General features: G+C 45.0%; 1 protein-coding gene across 1 annotated transcript; it reads left to right on the top strand.

Annotated features, from left to right (window-relative positions):
- Window positions 1–17,187: 17,187 nt before the first annotated feature.
- On the top strand, window positions 17,188–17,880 carry LOC149972135 (uncharacterized). Its single transcript, XM_090219226.1, has one exon. The coding sequence runs from the start codon at window positions 17,188–17,190 to the stop codon at window positions 17,878–17,880; it is 693 nt and encodes a 230-aa protein (XP_090075352.1).
- Window positions 17,881–21,694: the final 3,814 nt, after the last annotated feature.

Here is a 21,694-nt window from a genome sequence, read left to right as displayed (position 1 = left end):
AATTGTGTAAACCAAAGCTAGTGAGATTTGACAGCACAGCGGACTGGATGACGTAAATAACAGGTAAATGACAGGTACACATTTCTCAAGGTCATTTCCTAGACTATGATGGAGTTTGATGTCACGTGGTTTCCCCCCCTATCATCTTGAAAAGGGCTTGAATTTAATTGAAATCCCAGATCTGATACATCTTGGATACAACTCAAACAATAATTTCTTTGTAGGTCAATATCAACACTGAGAAATCACAATCCCCATCAGCAGCAGAGGAGATGTTGGTGCTTTGCTCCCTATACCCACTGCTGTGTACAGACAGGGGTAGGTGCAACATTTGCGGGCTGTGGGTTCTGAACAACAATGACAACAACAAAAAAACATAGTATACCAAATTGTTAATTTGTCATTTATACCATTGGCCAAAGGGGCAGGTGCTCGGGCACTGGTAGACCTCTATCGGTGCACGTGCCTGCCTATACCATTACTGACATTATGGGTTGATACAGCGTAGCATGGCAAGACAATACATCTACACAAATTATATGATACAACTTGTGTCAAAGACATTTCACCACTTGCCTGTTGTTAGTGACTATGTATTTCAAAGGAATGCAGGTTTGAATGAGCCATAAAGAGCAATAGTTTAATTTGTAGAAAGCTTAAGGCAGTCAGGTGGTTTTCATTGAGAGTTGATACATGTGGAAAAATGACTCTCTTTCTGATGTCCTCTGGTGCTTTTCAGCAAAATTAAATTGATCCTTGACTGGAAGTGTTTTCAACAAATCTTTTTTTCCTGGATTTACAAAATGGTAGATAAGAGGAAAAACACCCTACAGGAGAAATTGTTATGCTGTTAAATTGTTATCACAGGAGGCTGGGGAGGGGAGAAAGGCTCATAATAATGGCTGGAACGACACAAATGGAATGACATCAAACACATATTTTTTAAAATGTATTAACCTTTAACTAGGCAAGTCAGTTAAGAACAAATTTTTATTTACAATGACGGCCTACCAAAAGGCAAAACACCTCCTGCGGGGACGGGGGCTGGGATTAAAAATACATTAAACAAAAATATAGGACAAACACACATCACGGCAAGATAGACAACACAACACTACATAAAGAGAGACCTAAGATAACATAGAAAGGCAGCAACATAACATGGTAGCAGCACAAAACATGGTACAAAAATGATTGGGCACAGACAACAGCACAAAGGGCAAGACGTTAGAGACAACAATACATCATGCAAAGCAGCCACAACTGTCAGTAAGAGTGTCCATGATTGAGTCTTTGAATGAAGAGATTGAAATAAAACGGTCCAGTTTGAGTGTTTGTTGCAGCTTGTTCCAGTCGCTAGCTGCAGCGAACTGAAAACAGGAGCGACCCAGAGATGTGTGTGCTTTGGGGACAGAATGTGACTGGCAGAACAGGTGTTGTATGTGGAGGATGAGGGCTGCAGTAGATATCTCAGACAGGGGGGTGTGAGGCCTAAGAGAGTTTTATAAATAACATCAACCAGTGGGTCTTGAGACGGGTAAAACTGGTTGATGTATTAGGATGTCATCCCATCAATTCCAGTCATTGCCGCGAGCACGTTCTACCCAAACTCCTGGGATTGTTACAAATTGTTGACTGGTACATTATTTTCTATATTTTTCCTTGAACCTGAATACTGTTGGAAAACTGTGCACAGTTATCTCAATGATTGAAAATAATGTTCTACTGTCAACAGTCAATCTAACAATCTGTCCCATAATAGTTCACTATGGTCTTCTAAAAGTACCAAAGTAGTTGTAATTGTCCCTGTATAGAAGTAGGATCTTAATTTCAGCCAGTTTGCTACAGCAAGGAAATTATCCTGCAGCAATTGGACATGTTTAATTATTGTGTGGAATGTAATTAATGGACATTTTTGTAAGGGTTAATTCCTTTTTTGTCAGGGAAAATTAAGTCTGACATTTCAAAATGGAAACTACAACCTTCAGAAGCCCTTTTAAATCTCAAATACCCTACACATTTTACATTTCCTGCATCGCAGGAAAGTTCTCCTGCAATGGGGTGATCAAATTAACATCCTGTATTTATAAAAAAAATATTTATTTATTTAACTAGGCAAGTCAGTTAAGAACAAATTCTTATTTACAATGACTGCCTACTGGGGAACAGTGGGTTAACTGCCTTGCTCAGAGGCAGAACGACAGATTTTTACCTTGTCAGCTTCTATCTGTAGGCCTACTCAGAAAACGTATTGATCTGTCACCGCTAATGCCCTTGGTGGCCCCTCCAAAGTGTTTTTTTCTTGTAAACAACTCAAAAAGCATTGAATCCAATAGCATATTATCTTTCTTGGTATCTTCTTTGTCTAGAGTGCACTTCTAGAGCTAAGTGCAGCAGTCTTAGTAGTGGTATGAACAAAAGTAGCTTAAAGAACCTGTTGCTTTAATCAGGAGGACCTGATGAAATTTCTTATTAAGGCATCAATACAAGGCTACAGCAGAAATGTCAAATATTTATGATTTAACTATTGATGATGTAGCAAGGCACAAGGCAAGACCCAGATGCAGACACAGGAGGCAGATGGTTGGAGTCTTACAATGTTTTTTCATCCAAAGGGGTAGGCAAGAGAATGGTCGTGGACAGGTAAAAGGCCAAAACCAGTTCAGAGTCCAGGAGGTACAGAGTGGCAGACAGGCTCGTGGTCAAGGCAGGCAGAATGGTCAGGTAGGCAGGTACATAGTCCAGAAACAGGCAAGGGTCAAAACCAAGAGGACTAGAAAAAGGAGAATAGAAAAAGCAGTATGGGAAAAACACGCTGGTTGACTTGACTAAACATACCAGACAAACTGGCACAGAGAGACAGGAAACACAGGGATAAATACACCAGGGAAAATAAGCGACACCTGGAGGGGGTGGAGACAATAACAGGAACAGGTGAAACAGATCAGGGTGTGACATGATGTGTGTGTTGATTTATCAATACTGCTGTATAAGGGATGGTTCAAGGCCGTTATCTTTAAATAATAGATTCTGCACATAAAGTATATGAAAGCAGGTCTGATTTCACTTCCGTTCTGATAATGTTCCCCCTCTGCGAAAAGTGCAAATCAATCCCAGAACAACAGCAAAGGACCTCCTGAAGATGCTGGAGGAAACATGTACAAAAGTATCTATATGAACAGTAAAACGAGTCCTGTATCGACATAACCTGAAAGGCCGCTCAGCAAGGAAAAAGCCACTGCTCCAAAACCGACATAAAAAAGCCAGACAACGTTTTGCAACTGCACATGGGACAAAGATCATACTTTTTGGAGAAATATCCTCTGGTCTGATGAAACAAAAATAGAACTGTTTGGCCATAATGACAATCGTTATGTTTAGAGGAAAATTGTGTGGATATATTGAAGCAACACCTCAAGACAACTGAGTTTAAATGTATTTGGCTAAGGTGTATGTAAACTTCCGACTTCAACTGTACATATATCATAGCAATAGGAGTGTCTCTCTTGAGAAGCACAAAATTGCTATGGATGTGCATTAGTCTTGCAGGACCATCCTTCTTGTCTTGTTGACTCAAAGCTTGCGCTTCCGAGGCTAGGTTTGTCCCATTGGCCTTATCAAACCACAGTGTAGTGACAAACCGTAACTCTCCATCCTGCACTGTTTAATTGGGGTTGACCCCTGCCTTGGCCTCATTATCAACATGGCCCCTTCATAAACACACCTGACATCCAGTCTGAGGGGTCACAGCTGCCTTGCATTTGGTTTTCTAGTTTTTTGGTGTTCAGACGTTAAATCAAAAGATGACATCTCATGAATATTTATGCCTATTTATGAATGAGACCTTGTAGGTTGCAAGAGGAAGGGAACGTACTTTGTAAATATGCCTTTGTCCCGAATGGCACCCTATTCCCTATATAGTGCACTACTTTTGACCAGAGCCCTATAGACCCCGGGTCCTTGTCCAAAGTAGTGCACTATATAGGGAATTGGATGCTATTGGGGTCGCAACCATGATGGACCTTGCTAGTGACCACTTCTCAGAGCCTGCTGGAGCAAGGAAAGACACCTGTGTGTCCCCAATGGTATCCCCAATGGCACCCATAGGGCTCTTCTCAACATACCTGCACTATGTAGGGACGAGGGTGCCATTGAGGACATAACCACTATTCCATTGCCATTTATCCATGTCCTTATATATAAAACTCTTGGCCCTTTTGTGCCAGTAATCCATGACAGAATGCCATACAGTCCATTATTGCAGTGGCAATACATGTAATTGTGTATCATGTGGATGTCAGCTATGCTGATTTAAGCTAGGCCTGACTGTCTAAGAGAGGAGGGTATGTTGTGTCATCAGACAATGCAGTCAGCAGGATCGGATTTATGGCTTTTTGACTACCACCAGCCATTTGATTAATTGACTGGGTCTTGCCAGGTTTTGTGTTAATTGCCATTGGCACAATGCATATGGGATTTGTTGGCCGACGAGCCAAAAGTTATCCCATATTCAAAGCATCTCTCTCTCTCTGATCTGCCAGAAAGCTATTGCACCGTGCAGATAAACTGTTAGAGGACAAATTTGAGGGCCACACAATAGCATCCTACACTGATAGTACAAAACATTAAAGTGGAACTGACAGCATTTTAGCAACATAAAATCGTATTCAAATCTGTTCATATACACCCCCAGGAAGAATTACACATTTTTAAAACATTTCTGACAAGCGAGCGCTTAGACTTGGTCATTTTCACATTTTCATACATTCTTAGAATGTTTGGGAATTACAATGCATTCAGAAAATATTCAGACCCCTTGACTTTTTACACATTTTGTTATGTTACAGCCATATTCTAAAATGGATTTTTTTTTAAATTCCCTCATCAATCTACACTCAATACCCCAAAATGACAAAGCAAAAACAGGATTTTTTTTTTTTTTTTGCAAATTTATATATAAATAAAAACTGAAATATAACATTTACATAAGTATTCAGACCCTTTACTCAGTACTTTGTTGAAGAAAAATTGGCAGCAATTACAGCCTCGAGTCTTCTTGGGTATGCCGCTACAAGCTTGGCACACCTGTATTTGGGGAGTTTCTCCCATTCTTCTCTATAGATCCTCTCAAGCTCTGTCAGGTTGGATGGGTAGCATCGCTGCACAGCTATTTTCAGGTCTCTCCAGAGATGTTTGATCAGGTTCTCTTGTCCCGAAGACTTGTCCCGAAGCCACTCCTGCATTGTCTTGGCTGTGTGCTTATGGTTGTTGTCCTGTTGGAAGGTGAACCTTCACCCCAGTCTGAGGTCCTGAGTGCTCTGGAGATGGTTTTCATCAAGGATCTCTCTGTACTTTGCTCTGTACATCTTAGCATTGCCCCTGACTAGTCTCCCAGTCTTGCCACTGAAAAACATCCCCACAGCATGATGCTGCCACCACCACGCTTCACTGTAGGGATGATGCCAGGTTTTCTCCAGATGTGACGCTTGGCATTCAGTCCAAGGAGTTCAATCTTGGTTTCATCAGACCAGAGAGTCTTGTTTCTCATGGTCTGAGAGTCCTTTAGGTGCCTTTTGGCAAACTACAAGCAGGCTGTCATATGCCTTTTACTGAGGAGTGGCTTCCGTTTGGCCACTCTACCATAAAGGCCTGATTGGTGGAGTGCTGCAGAGAGATGGTTGTCCTTCTGGAAGGTTCTCCCATCTCCACAGAGGAACTCTGGAGCACTGTCAGAGTGACCATTGGGTTCTTGGTCATCTCCCTGACCAATGCCCTTCTCCCCCATTGCTCAGTTTGTCTGGGTGGCCAGCTCTAGGAAGAGTCTTGGTGGTTCCAAACTTCTTCCATTTTAGAATGATGGAGGCAACGGTGTTCTTGGGGACCTTCACTGCTGCAGACATTTTTTGGTACCCTTCCCCAGATCTGTGCCTCGACACAATCCTGTCTCGGAGCTCTACGGACAATTCCTTCAATCTCATGGCTTGGTATTTGCTCTGACATGCACTGTCAACTGTGGGACCTTATATAGACAGGTGTGTGCCTTTCCAAATCATGTCCAATCAATTGAATTTACCACAGGTGGAATCTAATCAAGTTGTAGAAACATCTCAAGCATGATCAATGGAAACAGGATGCACCTGGGCTCAATTTAGAATCTCATAGAAAAAGGGTCTGAATATTTATGTAAATAAGGTATTTATGTTTTCTTTTCTATTTTACATTCGCAAAAATCTCAAAACCTGTTTTCGTTTTGTGGTTGAATACTTATGTAAATGTAAGTAAGGTATCTTATGTTTTTTAGTTTTAATAAATTAGTTAACATTTCTAAAAACCTGTTTTGGCATTGTTATTATGGGGTATTGTCTGTAGATGAATGAGGGCATTTAAAAAAAACAATTGTTTAGAATAAGGTTGTAACGTAATAAAATGTGGAAAAGGGGGTCTGAATACTTTCCGAATCCACTGTATGTATACTAAGGGATTTTTGAAAATTCTATAGCAATATAGAGTGGGAAAGCCGCCATGGGTCCAGACAATTAAGAAACACTGCAGTAAATAAAACCTAATACAAACATCTGTCCCGTCCAAGAGTTTACCCAGAACGGTGCACCATAGCCAAATCAGAGCTACAGTATGCCTTTATGCAAGCAAGCCATTTGCCACACAGGCCTGCCATCATTCACTTTGAACTGGACTGTGTGTTTACAGGCAGTTGGGCCTGCCATCATTCACTTTGAACTGGACTGTGTGTTTACAGGCAGTTGGGCCTGCCATCACTCACTATGAACTGGACTGTGTGTTTACAGGCAGTTGGGCCTGCCATCATTCACTATGAACTGGACTGTGTGTTCACAGGCAGTTGGGCCTGCCATCATTCACTATGAACTGGACTGTGTGTTTACAGGCAGTTGGGCCTGCCATCATTCACTTTGAACTGGACTGTGTGTTTACAGGCAGTTGGGCCTGCCATCATTCACTATGAACTGGACTGTGTGTTTACAGGCAGTTCGGCCTGCCATCACTCACTTTGAACTGGACTGTGTGTTTACAGGCAGTTGGGCCTGCCATCATTCACTTTGAACTGGACTGTGTGTTTACAGGCAGTTGGGCCCTGCCATCATTCACTTTGAACTGGACTGTGTGTTTACAGGCAGTTGGGCCTGCCATCATTCACTTTGAACTGGACTGTGTGTTTACAGGCAGTTGGGCCCTGCCATCATTTACTATGAACTGGACTGTGTGTTTACAGGCAGTTGGGCCTGCCATCATTCACTTTGAACTGGACTGTGTGTTTACAGGCAGTTGGGCCTGCCATCATTCACTTTGAACTGGACTGTGTGTTTACAGGCAGTTGGGCCCTGCCATCATTCACTTTGAACTGGACTGTGTGTTTACAGGCAGTTGGGCCCTGCCATCATTCACTTTGAACTGGACTGTGTGTTTACATGCAGTTGCAACAGCACAACTTTAGAACATTAGAACGCATTCGCCAAAAGCCACAAAATACACCTGGATTTCTGCAAATATGTCAATACCACAGGAGTCCTCTTACATTTGGGAACAGTACTCTCCTATTGATAAAAAAAAAACATGAAAAGGTAGCTAGCTATCTAACTAACGTTAGGCTCTGTGATTTTAGCTTGCTACAAAAATAGGCATGCTAGCCTATTAGCCATGTTATGACTGACTTTTGATTGAATTGACATCCCCAGCCTTAGTTACACTTGTCCGTTTTTGTTCAAAATATTGAGTCATTTCAATTGGAGGCAGCAAACAATGTAACAGGCCAGCTGTGATTTACAACCTGAAAGCAATATTTATTTTCTGGACTACCAAGAAATGTATTGGTGAATTATATTAGATCATTAAACTGCATCCATCTATTCTGCCAGCAATGCCTTAGTATTCATCATGGAATGTTGAGTCAAATAAACTCAGCAAAAAAAGAAACATCCCTTTTTCAGGACCCTGTCTTTCAAAGATAATCCATAAAAATCCTAATAACTTCACAGATCTTCATTGTAAAGTGTTTAAACACGGTTTCCCATGCTTGTTCAATGAACCATAAACAATTAATGAACATGAAGCTGTGGAATGGTTGTTAAGACACTAACAGCTTACAGATGGTAGGCAATTAAGGTCACAGTTATTCAAACTTAGGACACTAAAGAGGCCTTTCTACTGATTCTGAAAAACACCAAAAGAAAGATGCCCAGGGCCCCTGTTCATCTGCGTGAACGTGCCTTTGGCATGCAGCAAGGAGGCATGAGGACTGCAGATGTGGCCAGGGAAATAAATTGCAATGCTTTGAGACGCCTAAGACAGCGCTACAGGGAGACAGGACGGACAGCTGATCGTCCTCGCAGTGGCAGACCACGTGTAAAAACACCTGCACAGGATCGGTACATCCAAACATTACACCTGTGGGACAGGTACAGGATGGCAACAACAACTGCCCGAGTTACACCACGAACGCACAATCCCTCCATCAGTGCTCAGACTGTCCGCAATAGGCTGAGAGAGGCTGGACTGAGGGCTTGTAAGCCAGTTGTAAGGCAGGTCCTCACATCACCGGCAACAACTATGGGCAGAAAGTGTTCATCTCTGACGAGTCACGGTTTTGTCTCACCAGGGGTGATGGTCGGATTCGCGTTTATCGTCGAAGGAATGAGCGTTGCACTGAGGCCTGTACTCTGGAGCGAGATCGATTTGGAGGTGGAGGGTCAGTCATGGTCTGGGGCGGCATCATCGGACTGAGCTTATTGTCATTGCAGGCAAACTCAATGCTGTGCGTTGCAGGGAAGGCATCCTCCCCCCTCATGTGGTACCCTTCCTGACATGACCCTCCAGCCATACTGCTCGTTCTGTGTGTGATTTCCTGCAAGACAGGAGCGTTAGTGTTCTGCCTTGGCCAGTGAAGAGCCCGGATCTCAATCCAATTGAGCACATCTGGGACCTGTTGGATCGGAGGGTGAGGGTTAGGGCCATTCCCCCCAGAAATGTCCGGGAACTTGCAGGTGCCTTGGTGGAAGATTGCAGTAACATCTTACAGCAAGAACTGGCAAATCTGGTGCAGTCCATGAGGAGATGCACTGCAGTACTTAATGCAGCTGGTGACCACACCAGATACTGACTGTTACTTTTGATTTTGACCCCACCCCTTTGTTCAGGGACACATTATTCCATTTCTGTTAGTCACAAGTCTGTGGAACTTGTTCAGTTTATGTCTCAGTTGTTGAATCTTGTTATGTTCACACAAATATTTACACGTCAAGTTTGCTGAAAATAAACGCAGTTGACAGTGAGAAGACGTTTCTATTTTTGGTGAGTTAGAACCCATTTTTAAAACCTTTTATAAAGTTGTTTTTGTAGCATAAACTGGGAATTTGATATTTTTTACTGATGTTATGATTCTGTTTGTTTCATATCTGCAAAGTAGTTTAAACGCTGTCAGTTTAAGAACACCTTCCTAATATTGAGTTGCACCCCCTTTTGCCCTCAGAACAGGCTCAATTCGTCGGGGCATGGACTCTACTAAGGTGTCAAAAGCGTTCCACAGGGATGCTGGCCCATGTTGACTCCAATGCTTCCCACAGCTGTGTCAAGTTGGCTGGTAGTGGATCTCTACTCCAAATAGCTCGTTCCATCTCGTCCCACAGATACTCAATTAGATTAAGATCTTGGTGACTGGGCAAGCCACTGCAGTAAACTAAATTCCTCGTCACGTTTGTGGAACCATTTCTGGACAATCCTGTACTTATAACATTAGCCAGCTGAAAAAATCAATTCGCAGATGGAGACATTGCTGCCATGAAGGGATGCACAGACAATGAATATGAAGTTGAAAATGTGTGAAATTTCTCTTTAAATTACTACTCACTAGAGAATGTTTTTTTTTATAATGTACTGTTGCTTGCCTGCTCAATGGAAATGTACATTATGCATAATGTTTCTAAAGTGACATGGCTGTTTGATATGCTTGTAACAATGCATACAAAATATAACTGACATGATCCTAAGTATAGTGACCCTGGTTACTGTGATGGTTCTTGTTTGTTTTGCTTGTTTGTAGTGCACTACTTTTGACCAAAGCTCTATGGGCCCTCTATGGTACATTACATAAACAATATGATGAATTTTGGGACACACTGCCAAAGTGTCCATTAGCTGGTAGGGCTGTCTTTAATCCATTAACCTGCTACTATATTTGAAGTGTAATGGTTCAGCACCGACTGACAGTCATAAAGTAATGTTCGCTGGCTAATTGGGTTCGCATCAAAGCCTAATTGCATATCTGTCTTATTGAGCAATGTGTTCGAAAGGGGGTCAAAAACGAAATCAACAAACCATCCGAGTTGGATTGTATTTCATACCATGTTTGGGGTTTGATTTCTGTGGGTTTTCTTGATAACGATCCTGATTTGACATATTTTGGCGCAATTTGAATAATTTCTTTCAGTATGAGGAGCAGATGAGGACAGAATCATCCACTCTCAGAAAGAGAGTGAATCATAGGAAAGTTCAAAATCTTTCTGAGAGTGAATGATTCTGTCCTCACCTGCTCCTCATACTTCAACTGAAAGAAATCACTTTTCACAATAGCTATATACCGTATAAAGCATGTGAATAAAGTCACTGAATGCCTACTTCCTGTATAACTCATCCATGTGGGTTATAGAGTACAGCAGAAAGAACGATGAATGATCTTTCTCTCTCTCACACACACGCACACGTCCTTGTCTTCCAAGAGAAAATTCACTATTACATGGATTAATATCACACTCATTGGCATAATCACATTTGATTGAAATCAGTGTTTGCATGTGTGGTTGGCTGGTCGATCTCCCACATATTCAGTGTCACACTAAGCACATGAACGCTTGTCATACACTAAAACAGTTGTAACGTCAAAGAGAAAGGCAGTTACAAAATTAATAACATCAACATTAATAAATAACGCAATTCAAGTTTTGGATTTCATACACATATAATATAAAACATTTATCCAAATAACAAAAACAATACCCATGGGTCATATTATTCCACAGGAAGGAAGAAGGAGCAATGTTGCTCTTGGTGGTAATGCACATCCCCATCTGGAGGACTCTGTAGCTCAGTTGGTAGAGCAAGGTGCTTGCACCGTCAGGGTTGTGGGTTTGATTCCTGGGGCCACCCAGATGTAAAATGTATGCCCACATCACTGTAATCAATTCGGAAAAAAGCATCTGCTAAATGGCCTAGATTATATTTTCAGTTCACATCATTGCTATTCATACTCACAATGATGAACAACACCCTTATGTCGTCACCCTTTCCTCCAGAATTAAAGTCTATCATGAAGTCTATTCCCCTCACACTCATTATAGCCTTCATCACCCTTTCCTCCAGAAGTACAGAAAATACTATTACAAAACATTTAAAGAATAGTCTATTCCCCTCACACTATGGGTTTAACCCAAATGCCACCCTATTCCCTATAAAGTGCACTAATTCCCTATATAATGGGCTACTTTTGACCAGGTCCTTTGGAATAGGGAGCCATTTGGGACGCAGCCTCTGCCTTCCCCAGTGCTTCCTCCTCTCTCAGTCAGTCAAAGCCCTCTCAGCCGTCTCTGTGTCCTGTGGCCCAAGGTCAGCCTTAATGATGACAGACTCAGCATGCAGCTGCCATCCAAGCCTGGCTACCTGTGCCCTGTTATACTCAATTAAAGTGACCCTGCACGTTTTGTTTTTTGCAATTTGTATGATACGTTACAAATCCAATTTGTGCTTAAGATACCGGAAGGCGCCTTTAACTTCACAGCCCTGAGTCACTACTTTTGATCAGGGCCCATAGGGCTCCCGTAAGGCTCCCATCGGGCTACGGTCAAAAGTAGTGCACTATATAGGGAATAGGGTGCTATTTGGGACAAAGTTTCAGTGACTACAAACTACAGTGGCAGCAGCCGACCATCCACCTGTACAAGGTCATTCTAGAGGACAGACAGAAGGCAAGTCAGAAGCCAAATGCTGGGCAGGCAGCAGAGAGAGAGATTCATCACTATGTATCGCATCATCAGCTCGGGCCTCATTGTCTATTTAGGACCCATTTGCTCTGATAAAGCTTTATTACTGCCTGCGTTTCCCATTTGAAGCACCTCATACTATTTATCATAAATGTCCTTCAGGGGCCAGTGATTTCGCTGGCTCACAAGCTGGCATGAAAGGACGATTGCAGATAAAATATTAAAGTAAAAGGTCCCCAGGGTATCTAGTGTGGATACATATTCACCCATAGTGTACCTGTTACTAATGAGGAATGTAAAGGAATTGTGATTACTGTTTCATATGCACATCAGCTTAGGATGGGGGGTGTCTTTGTATGAAAGCCATCAAGACAACCCCAACGTCAGTTTACACAGCAGTTGGTATCATCATCAAACACAACGAAGCAGGACCACATTAAAACACATCAATGATTACAGCATATTATACAACGGGAGGGTCTAATCCTGGATTCTGATTGGTGTCTATTCTCTCCTGAGCGCTCCTTTCCCACCTGAACCCAGTGGGATCCGTCTCTCCTTGCCCCAGGAGTACGACGGGAGGGCTGCGAACTGCCAGGGGTTCTTGTTACAATTAGACCTTTATCTGGCCACCGTCCACCCAGCTCCATCGGACTGTGAGAGGGTGTCCGCCCTCGTCTCGTGCCTCACCGGGAGAGCCCTGGAGTAGGCCAACACCGTGTGGAGAGAGGGAGATGCGACATTGGACTAGTTTGAGGAGTTCACCCGTCGTTTCCGGGCAGTCTTCGACCACCCGCCCGAGGGTAGAGACATCTGAGGCAGGAGACGAGAAGCGCCCAGGAGTTTTTTCTGGAGTTTAGGACCCTGGCTGCTGGCGCGGGATGCAACAACAGGGCCCTGATAGACCATTACCGCTGCAGTCTGCGCGAGGACGTCCTTCGGGAGACACCACCCACACATTTGACCAGCTGGTGGACCTGTCCATCCGTCTGGACAACCTGCTGGCTACTCGCGGACGTTCAGATCGGGGTCTGGTGGTTCCATCCTCCCGCACCTCCTCTCCGATACCCATGGAGCTGGGAGGGGCAGTGCGCAGGGATACCGGAAGCGGTTCCCGCTCGTGCACCATCTGGGGCCGCAGAGGTCACACTGCTGGTCGGTGCCGGGTTGGTTTCTTTGGGAATCAAGGCAGCAGGCAGGGCGCTCTGGCGTCACCCCAGGTGAGCCGGCACCATTCTCACCCAGAGCCCTCTGTTGCACATATGTTTGTGTCTGTTACGTTCCCTGAATTTTCCCCTCATTCCCAGCATAGGGCGATCGTCGATTCATTCGCGGCTGGGAATTTTATTGATAGTGCTTTAGCCTATAGTTTAGGGATCCCTATTGTTCCCGTTGATGTGCCCTTCCCCGTTCACGCCTTAGATAGTCGATCAATAGGGTCAGGGTTAATTAGGGAGGTCACCGCGCCTTTATGCATGGTGACGCAGGGGGGTCATGCGCAGAGAATTAGTCTCTTCCTTATTGATTCTCCTGCATTTCCAGTGGTGCTGGGCCTGCCCTCACGGGGTGGTCGCGAGAGTGCTCAGGTAGGTGTTTATGGGTTTCCGTTGGTGCTACTACGGTGGAAAGTCCAGACCAGGTCTCCACCGTGTGCATTCCCGCTGAATATGACAATTTGGCTCTCTTTTGAGAAGGCAACTCTATTACCACCTCATCGACGGGGCAATTGTGCGATAGATCTCCTGGTAGACGCTGCACTTCCCAGGAGTCACGTGTATCCCCTCTCACAGGCGGAGACGGAGGCTATGGAAACATATGTCTCTGAATCCCTGCATCAGGGGCACATTCGGTCCTCCACTTCACCCGCCTCCTCAAGTTTATTTTTTGTGAAGAAGAAGGAGGGAGGTCTACGCCCGTGCATTGACTATCTGGGTCGGAATCAGATCACTGTGAGGTATAGCTACCCGCTACCGCTCATAGCCACAGCGATATAGTCAATGCACAGGGTGCACTTCTTCACTAAACTAGATCTCAGGTGCGCTTACAACCTGGTGTGTATCCAAGAGGCAGACCAGTGGAAGACGGCTTTCAGCACCTCGTCATGCCGTACGGGTTGATGAATGCGCCATCAGTCTTCCAAGCCTTTGTAGACGAGATTTTCAGGGACCTGCACGGGCAGGGTGTAGTGGTGTTTATTGATGACATCTTGAAATACTCCGCTACACGCGCTGAGCATGTGTCCCTGGTGCGCAGAGTGCTTGGTCGCCTGTTGGAGCATGACCTGTACGTCAAGGCTGAGAAATGCCTGTCCTTCCAACCGTCTCCTTCCTAGGGTATCGCATTCCCACTTCAGGGGTGGTGAAGAGTGACCGCATTGCAGCCGTGTGTAATTGGCCAACTCCCACCACGGTAAAGGAGGTGCAGCGGTTCTTAGGGTTTTCCAACTACTACCGGAGGTTTATCCAGGCGTTTGGTCAGGTGGCAGCTCCCATTATCTCACTGCTGAAGGGGGGCCCGGTGCGCTTGCAGTGGTCAGCTGAGGCGGACAGGGCTTTTAGTCACCTGAGGGCTCTGTTTACCTTGGCTCCCGTGTTGGCCCATCCGGATCCCTCTTTGGCGTTCTTTGTGGAGGTGGACACGTCCAAGGCTGGGATAGGAGCGGTACTCTCTCAGCGCTCGGGTACGCCACCTAAGCTCAGCCCCTGTGCCTTCTTCTCGAAGAAGCTCAGCCCGGCGGAGCGAAACTATGATGTGGGGGACCGGGAGCTGTTGGCTGTCATCAAGGCCTTGAAGGTGTGGAGACATTGGCTTGAGGGGGCTAAACACCCTTTTCTCATCTGGACTGACCACCGCAATCTGGAGGTCATCCGGGCGTCGAGGAGACTGAACCCTCGCCAGGCAAGGTGGGCCGTGTTTTTCACCCATTTTGTGTTTACCCTTTCCTACAGACCAGGCTCTCAGAACGTTAAGGCAGATGCATTGTCCCGGCTGTATGACACAGAGGAGCGGCCCATGGATCCCACTCCCATTCTCCCAGCCTCTTGCCTGGTGGCGCCGGTAGTGTGGAGCCTAGATGCAGACATTGAGCAGGCGTTGCGTACAGAGCCCGCTCCCCTTCAGTGTCCGGCTGGGCGTCTGTACGTTCCGTCTGCTGTCCGCGACCGGCTGATCTATTGGGCCCATATGTCACCCTCCTCTGATCATCCTGGTATCGGTCGGACGGTGCGCTGTCTTATTGGGAAGTTCTGGTGGTCCACTTTAGCTAAGGACGTGAGGGTTTATGTTTCCTCCTGCTCGGTGTGCGCCCAGTGCAAGGCTCCTAGACACCTGCCCAGAGGTAAGTTACAACCCTTACCCATTCCACAACGGCCATGGTCGCACCTGTCGGTGGAATTCCTGACTGATCTTCCTCCTTTACAGGGTAACACCACGATCTTGGTCGTTGTGGATCGTTTTTCTAAGTCCTGTCGTCTCCTCCCGTTGCCCGGTCTCCCTACGGCCCTACAGACTGCGGAGGCTCTATTTGCACACGTCTTGGATATAGTGTCTGATCCGGGTCCCCAGTTCACGTCGAGGGTCTGGAGGGCGTTCATGGAACGTCTGGGTGTCTCGGTCAACCTTACCTCAAGTTTTCACCCCGAGAGTAACGGGCAGGTGGAGAGAGTAAATCAGGATGTGGGTAGGTTTCTGAGGTCTTATTGCCAGGACTGGCCGGGGGAGTGGGCAGCGTTAGTGCCCTGGGCAGAAATGGCCCAGAATTCACTCCGCCACTCCTCCACTAACCTTTCTCCCTTCCCGTGTGTATTGGGGTATCAGCCGGTTCTGGCTCCTTGGCATCAGAGTCAGACCGAGGCTCCTGCGATGGATGACTGGTTCGGCACACGGAGGAAACATGGGAGGCCGCACATGTCCACCTTCAGCGCGTCGCGCTGCGCAGACCGTCACTGCAGTGAGGCCCCGGACCAGGTCTGGCTCTCGACCCTAAACCTGCCCCTCCGCCTGCCCTGTCAGAAGCTGAGTCCGCGGTTTGTGGGGCCATTTAAAGTCCTGAGGAGAGTGAACGAGGTATGTTACAGGTTACAGCTTCCCCCCGATTACCGCATTAACCCCTCGTTCCATGTGTCTGTCCTCAGGCCGGTGGTGGCTGGCCTGCTTCAGGAGTCTGAGGTGTGGGAGGTTCCTCCGCCCCCTCTGGACATCTAGGGGGCACCGGCGTACTCCGTTCGTTCCATATTGGATTCGAGACGTCGGGCGAGGGGCCTTCAGTACCTCGTGGACTGGGAGGGGTATGGTACGGAGGAGAGATGCTGGGTTCCGGTGGAGGACGTGTTGGATCCTTCTATGCTGTGATATTTCCACCGTCTCCATCCAGATCCTCCAGTGCTTCTCCCTCCGGGTCGTCCCCGAGGTTGGTGCCGACGCGCGGCAGGGGGGGTACTGTCACGACTTCTGCTGAAGTCGGTCCCTTTCCTTGTTCGGGCGGTGTTCGGCGGTCTAGCCATCACCGATCCATTTTTCATTTTCCATTGGTTTTGTCTTGTCTTCCTTCACACCTGGTTCCAATCCCATCAATTACATGTTGTGTATTTAGCCCTCTGTTTCCCCTCATGTCCTTGTCAGAGATTGTTTGATTGTATGTGATGTGCTAGTTATGTGTTGGTGTGCGACGGGTTTTGTTCCCACTTTTGTTATTTGGTATATTTTGGTTTTTGGAGTTTTGTTAGCACTTATTAAACGACTCCATTTTTACCAAGTTTGTTCTCCTGCACCTGATGTCCCTGCCACCAACACGCACCCTTTACAGCAACAGTCAGGACTAAACTGAGTAACAGTAATATGTTGAAGAGTCCGTGTTAACTCAGTGTAAACGAAATGCAGCACAACTCTAAAGATGTGACAGTGGCACACCATTTTCCTATGCAGTGATTTGAGATGTTCTGTTTTCAGATGTCTGTCTAATCAGTTGTAGTTCAATTTTCAGGTGTCTGTCTGTAATTATTGTAGTTCTGTTTTCAGGTGTCTGTCTAATCAGTTGTAGTTCTTGTGCATAGATGTGTGTCCACGTGTACGCCATAAACATGCATCGTAATCAATGAAGCCCGAGAATATTAAGGTCACAGTTATTAAAACTTAGGGCACTAAAGAGGCCTTTCTACTGACCCTGAAAAAAACCAAAAGAAAGATGCCCAGAGTCCCTGCTCATCTGCGTGAAAGTGCATTTGGCATGCTGCAAGGAGGCATGAGGACTGCAGATGTGGCCAGGGCAATAAATTGCAATGTCTGTACTGTGAGACGCTTAAGACAGCGCTACAGGGAGACAGGACGGACAGCTGATCGTCCTCGCAGTGGCAGACCACGTGTAAAAACACCTGCACAGAATCAGTACATACAAACATCACACCTGTGGGACAGGTACAGGATGGCAACAACAACTTCCCAAGTTACCCCAGGAACGCTCAATCCCTCCATCAGTGCTCAGACTGTCCACAATAGGCTGAGAAAGGCTGGACTGTGGGCTTGTAAGCCTGTTGTAAGGCAGGTCCTCACCAGACATCACCGGCAACAACTAAGAGCACAAACTCACCGTCGCTGGACCAGACAGGACTGGCAAAAAGTGCTCATCACTGACGAGTCGCGCTTTTGTCTCACCAGGGGTGATGGTCGGATTCACATTTATCATCGAAAGAATGAGCGTTACACCGAGGCCTGCAGGATCGATTTGGAGGTGGAGGGTCGGTCATGGTCTGGGGCAGTGTGTCACAGCATCATCGGACTGAGCTTGTTGTCATTGCAGGCAATCTCAACGCTGTGCGTTACAGGGAAGACATCCTCCCCCCTCATGTGGTACCCTTCCTGCAGGCTCATCCTGACATGACTCTCCAGCACAATGCCACCAGCCATACTGCTCATTCTGTGCGTGATTTCCTGCAAGACAGGAATGTCAGTGTTCTGCCATGGCCAGTGAAGAGCCCAGATCTCAATCCAATTGAGCACGTCTGGGACCTGTTGGATCAGAGGGTGAGGGCTAGGGCCATTCCACCCAGAAATGTCCGGGAACTTGCAGGTGCCTTGGTGGAAGAGTGGGGTAACATCTCACAGCAAGAACTGACAAATCTGGTGCAGTCCATGAGGAGATGCACTGCAGTACTTAATGCAGCTGGTGACCACACCAGATACTGACTGTTACTTTTGATTTTGACCCCACCCCTTTGTTCAGGGACACATTATTCCATTTCTGTTAGTCACAAGTCTGTGGAACTTGTTCAGTTTATGTCTCAGTTGTTGAATCTTATGTTCATACAAATATTTACACATGTTAAGTTTGCTGAAAATAAACGCAATTGACAGTGAGAGGACGTTTCTTATTTTGCTGAGTTTAGAAGCGTCAGTATGTTAACTGGAGAATGGCTGCCTTGTTGTTTGGTTAGACATTGTGTCAGTGGGTGATATGGGCAAGCAGCTTTTGTGTAAAATCACCAGTGTGCTTTCATCGATGTGATCATTAAACATAGCCTTTGTTTTGTGCAGTTAGTGCTCATTACTCAAGGTGTCAAAGGTATCTTAGAATGCACAGCCGTTACCATAGAGACCAAATGGCCCTGAGATAAAACTGGAGAACTGGAGGGTGCATATTAGTACAAAATATGATAGATCTAACTCATGCATAATATTCCCTGTATGACTTGATGTACTCACTCTCTCACAGTGTACTCGCACAGTATATTTTTACTCTCTGAAAGTGGAATGAGTTAACTTTTCTTTTCACATAACTTTTCTTTGTAATTCCACAAAATGTATTTTTTTTATACTGAACAAAAATGCAAGATGCAATAATTTCTAAGATTTTACTGTTACAGTTCATATAAGGAAATCAGTCAATTGACATAACTTCATTAGGCCCTAATTTATGGATTTCACATGACTGGAAATCCCACTTGGGAGCCAGGTCCAGCCGATCAAAATGACTTTTAGCCCTCAGAAGGGCTTTATTACAGACAGAAATACTCCTCAGTTTCATCAGCTGTCAGGGTGACTGGTCTCAGACGATCCCGCGGGGGAGGATGCCAGATGTGGAGGTCCTGGGCTGGTGGGTTGTGAGGCCGCTAAATGGTCAGAGATTTCTCTAACAACAGAAGGTAAATACTTTGATTCAGTCTACACGTCATTTAACTGCTATGGCCAATTCATACATCAGTGGTGTGTTGTTTCACCCAAACTCTGGACATACCCCCAGCCTGCTGTGATGAGCTAATAAAATAGCATGGCTATTGAAGCCAATTGAAGCACTAGAAAACAGGGACAAATTAGTATGAAAATAAAATATATATTTCAAAAATATTGAGTAGGTTGTGATGAATGTTAGTGAATGGCTCATTCATTATGTATAGTCAGATTATGAGATAAGTTCAGCATTGCCTCATAAATCTAGTCACAGTCTCTTGGTATTACTATCATCAATAAACAAGTGTGCCGCCTGCTTGAATAGCAATTAAACTCACGATGAGTGCATGCACGATATTATCAGGTGATGATGTATGGAGTTTGATTGACTCTTCAGCACAGCGTACCGCCGACCGCCATATAACCTTAAAACCTCTATATAGGCTTTAGTTCAATCAATAGCCATTCATTGAAATAAAATACGTATGTGTGAAATGTTCATTCAAGCCAAAGTTGCCATGGAAACTCAACTGCAATTTATATCACTATATTGGTCCCTTCATGTATTCATGATGTATAAAAGCCTTTATAACTTCATGTTCTCTTTCACTGACCAGATCAAATGAAAACAAACTCAGATGTCACGCTTCATGCATCATGGATGTGTCATAGGGCAGATATGTGTTCTCTCATCTGAATATATGGTTTCAAGTGCTGTACCATAAATACATGTTCAGCACAATGAATATATTGTCAGTCAGCCCGGAGCTGCTTATTACATGTATTTTGTATTGGTGTGCCAATCTGCCTCTGCTGAACTCTAATGATGTTGCCGCCTATCTAGCTCTCTGGAGGGTTGTTTGTCTCCATATATTACATGACAGCGTGTCTTCTATGTGAGACAGGGTGGAGGTTTAAGGTTGGAGAGTGAATCAAAAATGACCTTCTGCTTTACACTGTGATTGAAATTTAACAGGCAATGTTCCCGTTGTAGCTGAGACTGCATTCACGGTAAATGCTGCATATGTCGGCTCAATCGAAAATTTCTATTGTGGAATCTGTAACGCTTCAGCTTTCCAGACTGAACAGAGCCCTAAAAGCCTCAGAGATGGTCCTATTTGAAGGAACACGGCAGAAATTGATAAAACAGACATTTCCATTGGACATTTGGGTAAATTGGACCAAATCTGAGAACATTCCTTGTCTCACCGTACAGAAGCCATAGATGATTAGTGAAATCTGTCCTCCACCTCCAGACATACCCTCAGGAACTTGGAGTGAAATTAGTGCCAGCAGATTCAAAAAGATTCAATCCAGATTAAATTTATGTTGGCACTAATATAACTCCACATAGATATGCCTACACCTTGCCATGTCTCTCTGATCAGTCCAGCTCTACAGCTGTATAGAAATGCATTATATTCCCTCCCCAATAACCTGTGCATGGTTGAATAAAAAAAACAGATACTGTGAAATTGGTCACATAATTACTTAACAGGTTGTAGGAAAAACTGAAATGGATTTACATTACTGGTACATTCAACCAAACTTGAAATTCTCTGCTGCAAGGCTCTATATACAGTTGAAGTCGGAAGTTTACATACACCTTAGCCAAATACATTTAAACTCAGTTTTCACAATTCCTGACATGTAATCCTAGTAAAACATCCCTGTCAGTTAGGATCACCACTTTATTTTAAGAATGTGAACTGTCTGAATAATTGTAGAGATAAATATTTATTTCAGCTAACTGAAATAAATATGTCTAACGTTTTGGGTAGCCTTCCACAAGCTTCCCACAATAAGTTGGGTGAATTTTGTCCCATTCCTTCAGACACTGCTGGTCTAACGGAATCAGGTTTGTAGGCCTCCTTGCTCGCACATGTTTTTCAGTTCTGCCCACATATTTTCTATAGGATTGCGGTCATGGCTTTGTGATGGCCCCTCCAATACCTTGACGTTGTTGTCCTTAAGCAATTTTGCCACAACTTTGGAAGTATGCTTGGGGTCATTGTCCATTTGGAAGACCCATTTGCGACCAAGATTTAACTTCCTTACTGATGTCTTAAGATGTTGTTTAAATATATCCACTTAATTTTCTCCCTCATGATGCCATCCATTTTATGAAGTGCACCAGTCCCTCCTGCAGCAAAGCACCCCCACAACATGATGCTGCCACCCCTGTGCTTCACGGTTGGGATAGCGTTCTTCGGCTTGCAATCCTCCCCCTTTTTCCTCCAAACATAATGATGGTCATTATGGCCAAACAGCGTAGAGGTGGATCAGAGACTCACCAGCAGCAAGAGCGACATCATTGATGTATAGAGGGAAGAGAGTCGGTCCAAGAATTGAACCCTGTGGTACCCCCATAGAGACTGCCAGAGGTCCGGACAGCAGACCCTCCGATTTGACACACTGAACTCTATCAGAGAAGTAGTTGGTGAACCAGGTGAGGCAATCATTTGAGAAACCAAGGCTGTCGAGTCTGCCGATGAGGATGTGGTGACTGACAGAGTCGAAAGCCTTGG

The sequence above is a fragment of the Oncorhynchus mykiss genome, chromosome 25, assembly GCF_057628025.1.
Source record: "Oncorhynchus mykiss isolate SJ-2025 chromosome 25, ASM5762802v1, whole genome shotgun sequence".
Lineage (NCBI taxonomy): Eukaryota > Metazoa > Chordata > Actinopteri > Salmoniformes > Salmonidae > Oncorhynchus > Oncorhynchus mykiss.
This window is presented reverse-complemented; position numbering and strand designations above follow the sequence as displayed.

Bases quoted from the DNA above. Each gene is read 5' to 3' on its own strand.
- LOC149972135 (XM_090219226.1), top strand. From the start codon at position 17,188: ATGCCCAGAGTCCCTGCTCATCTGCGTGAAAGTGCATTTGGCATGCTG.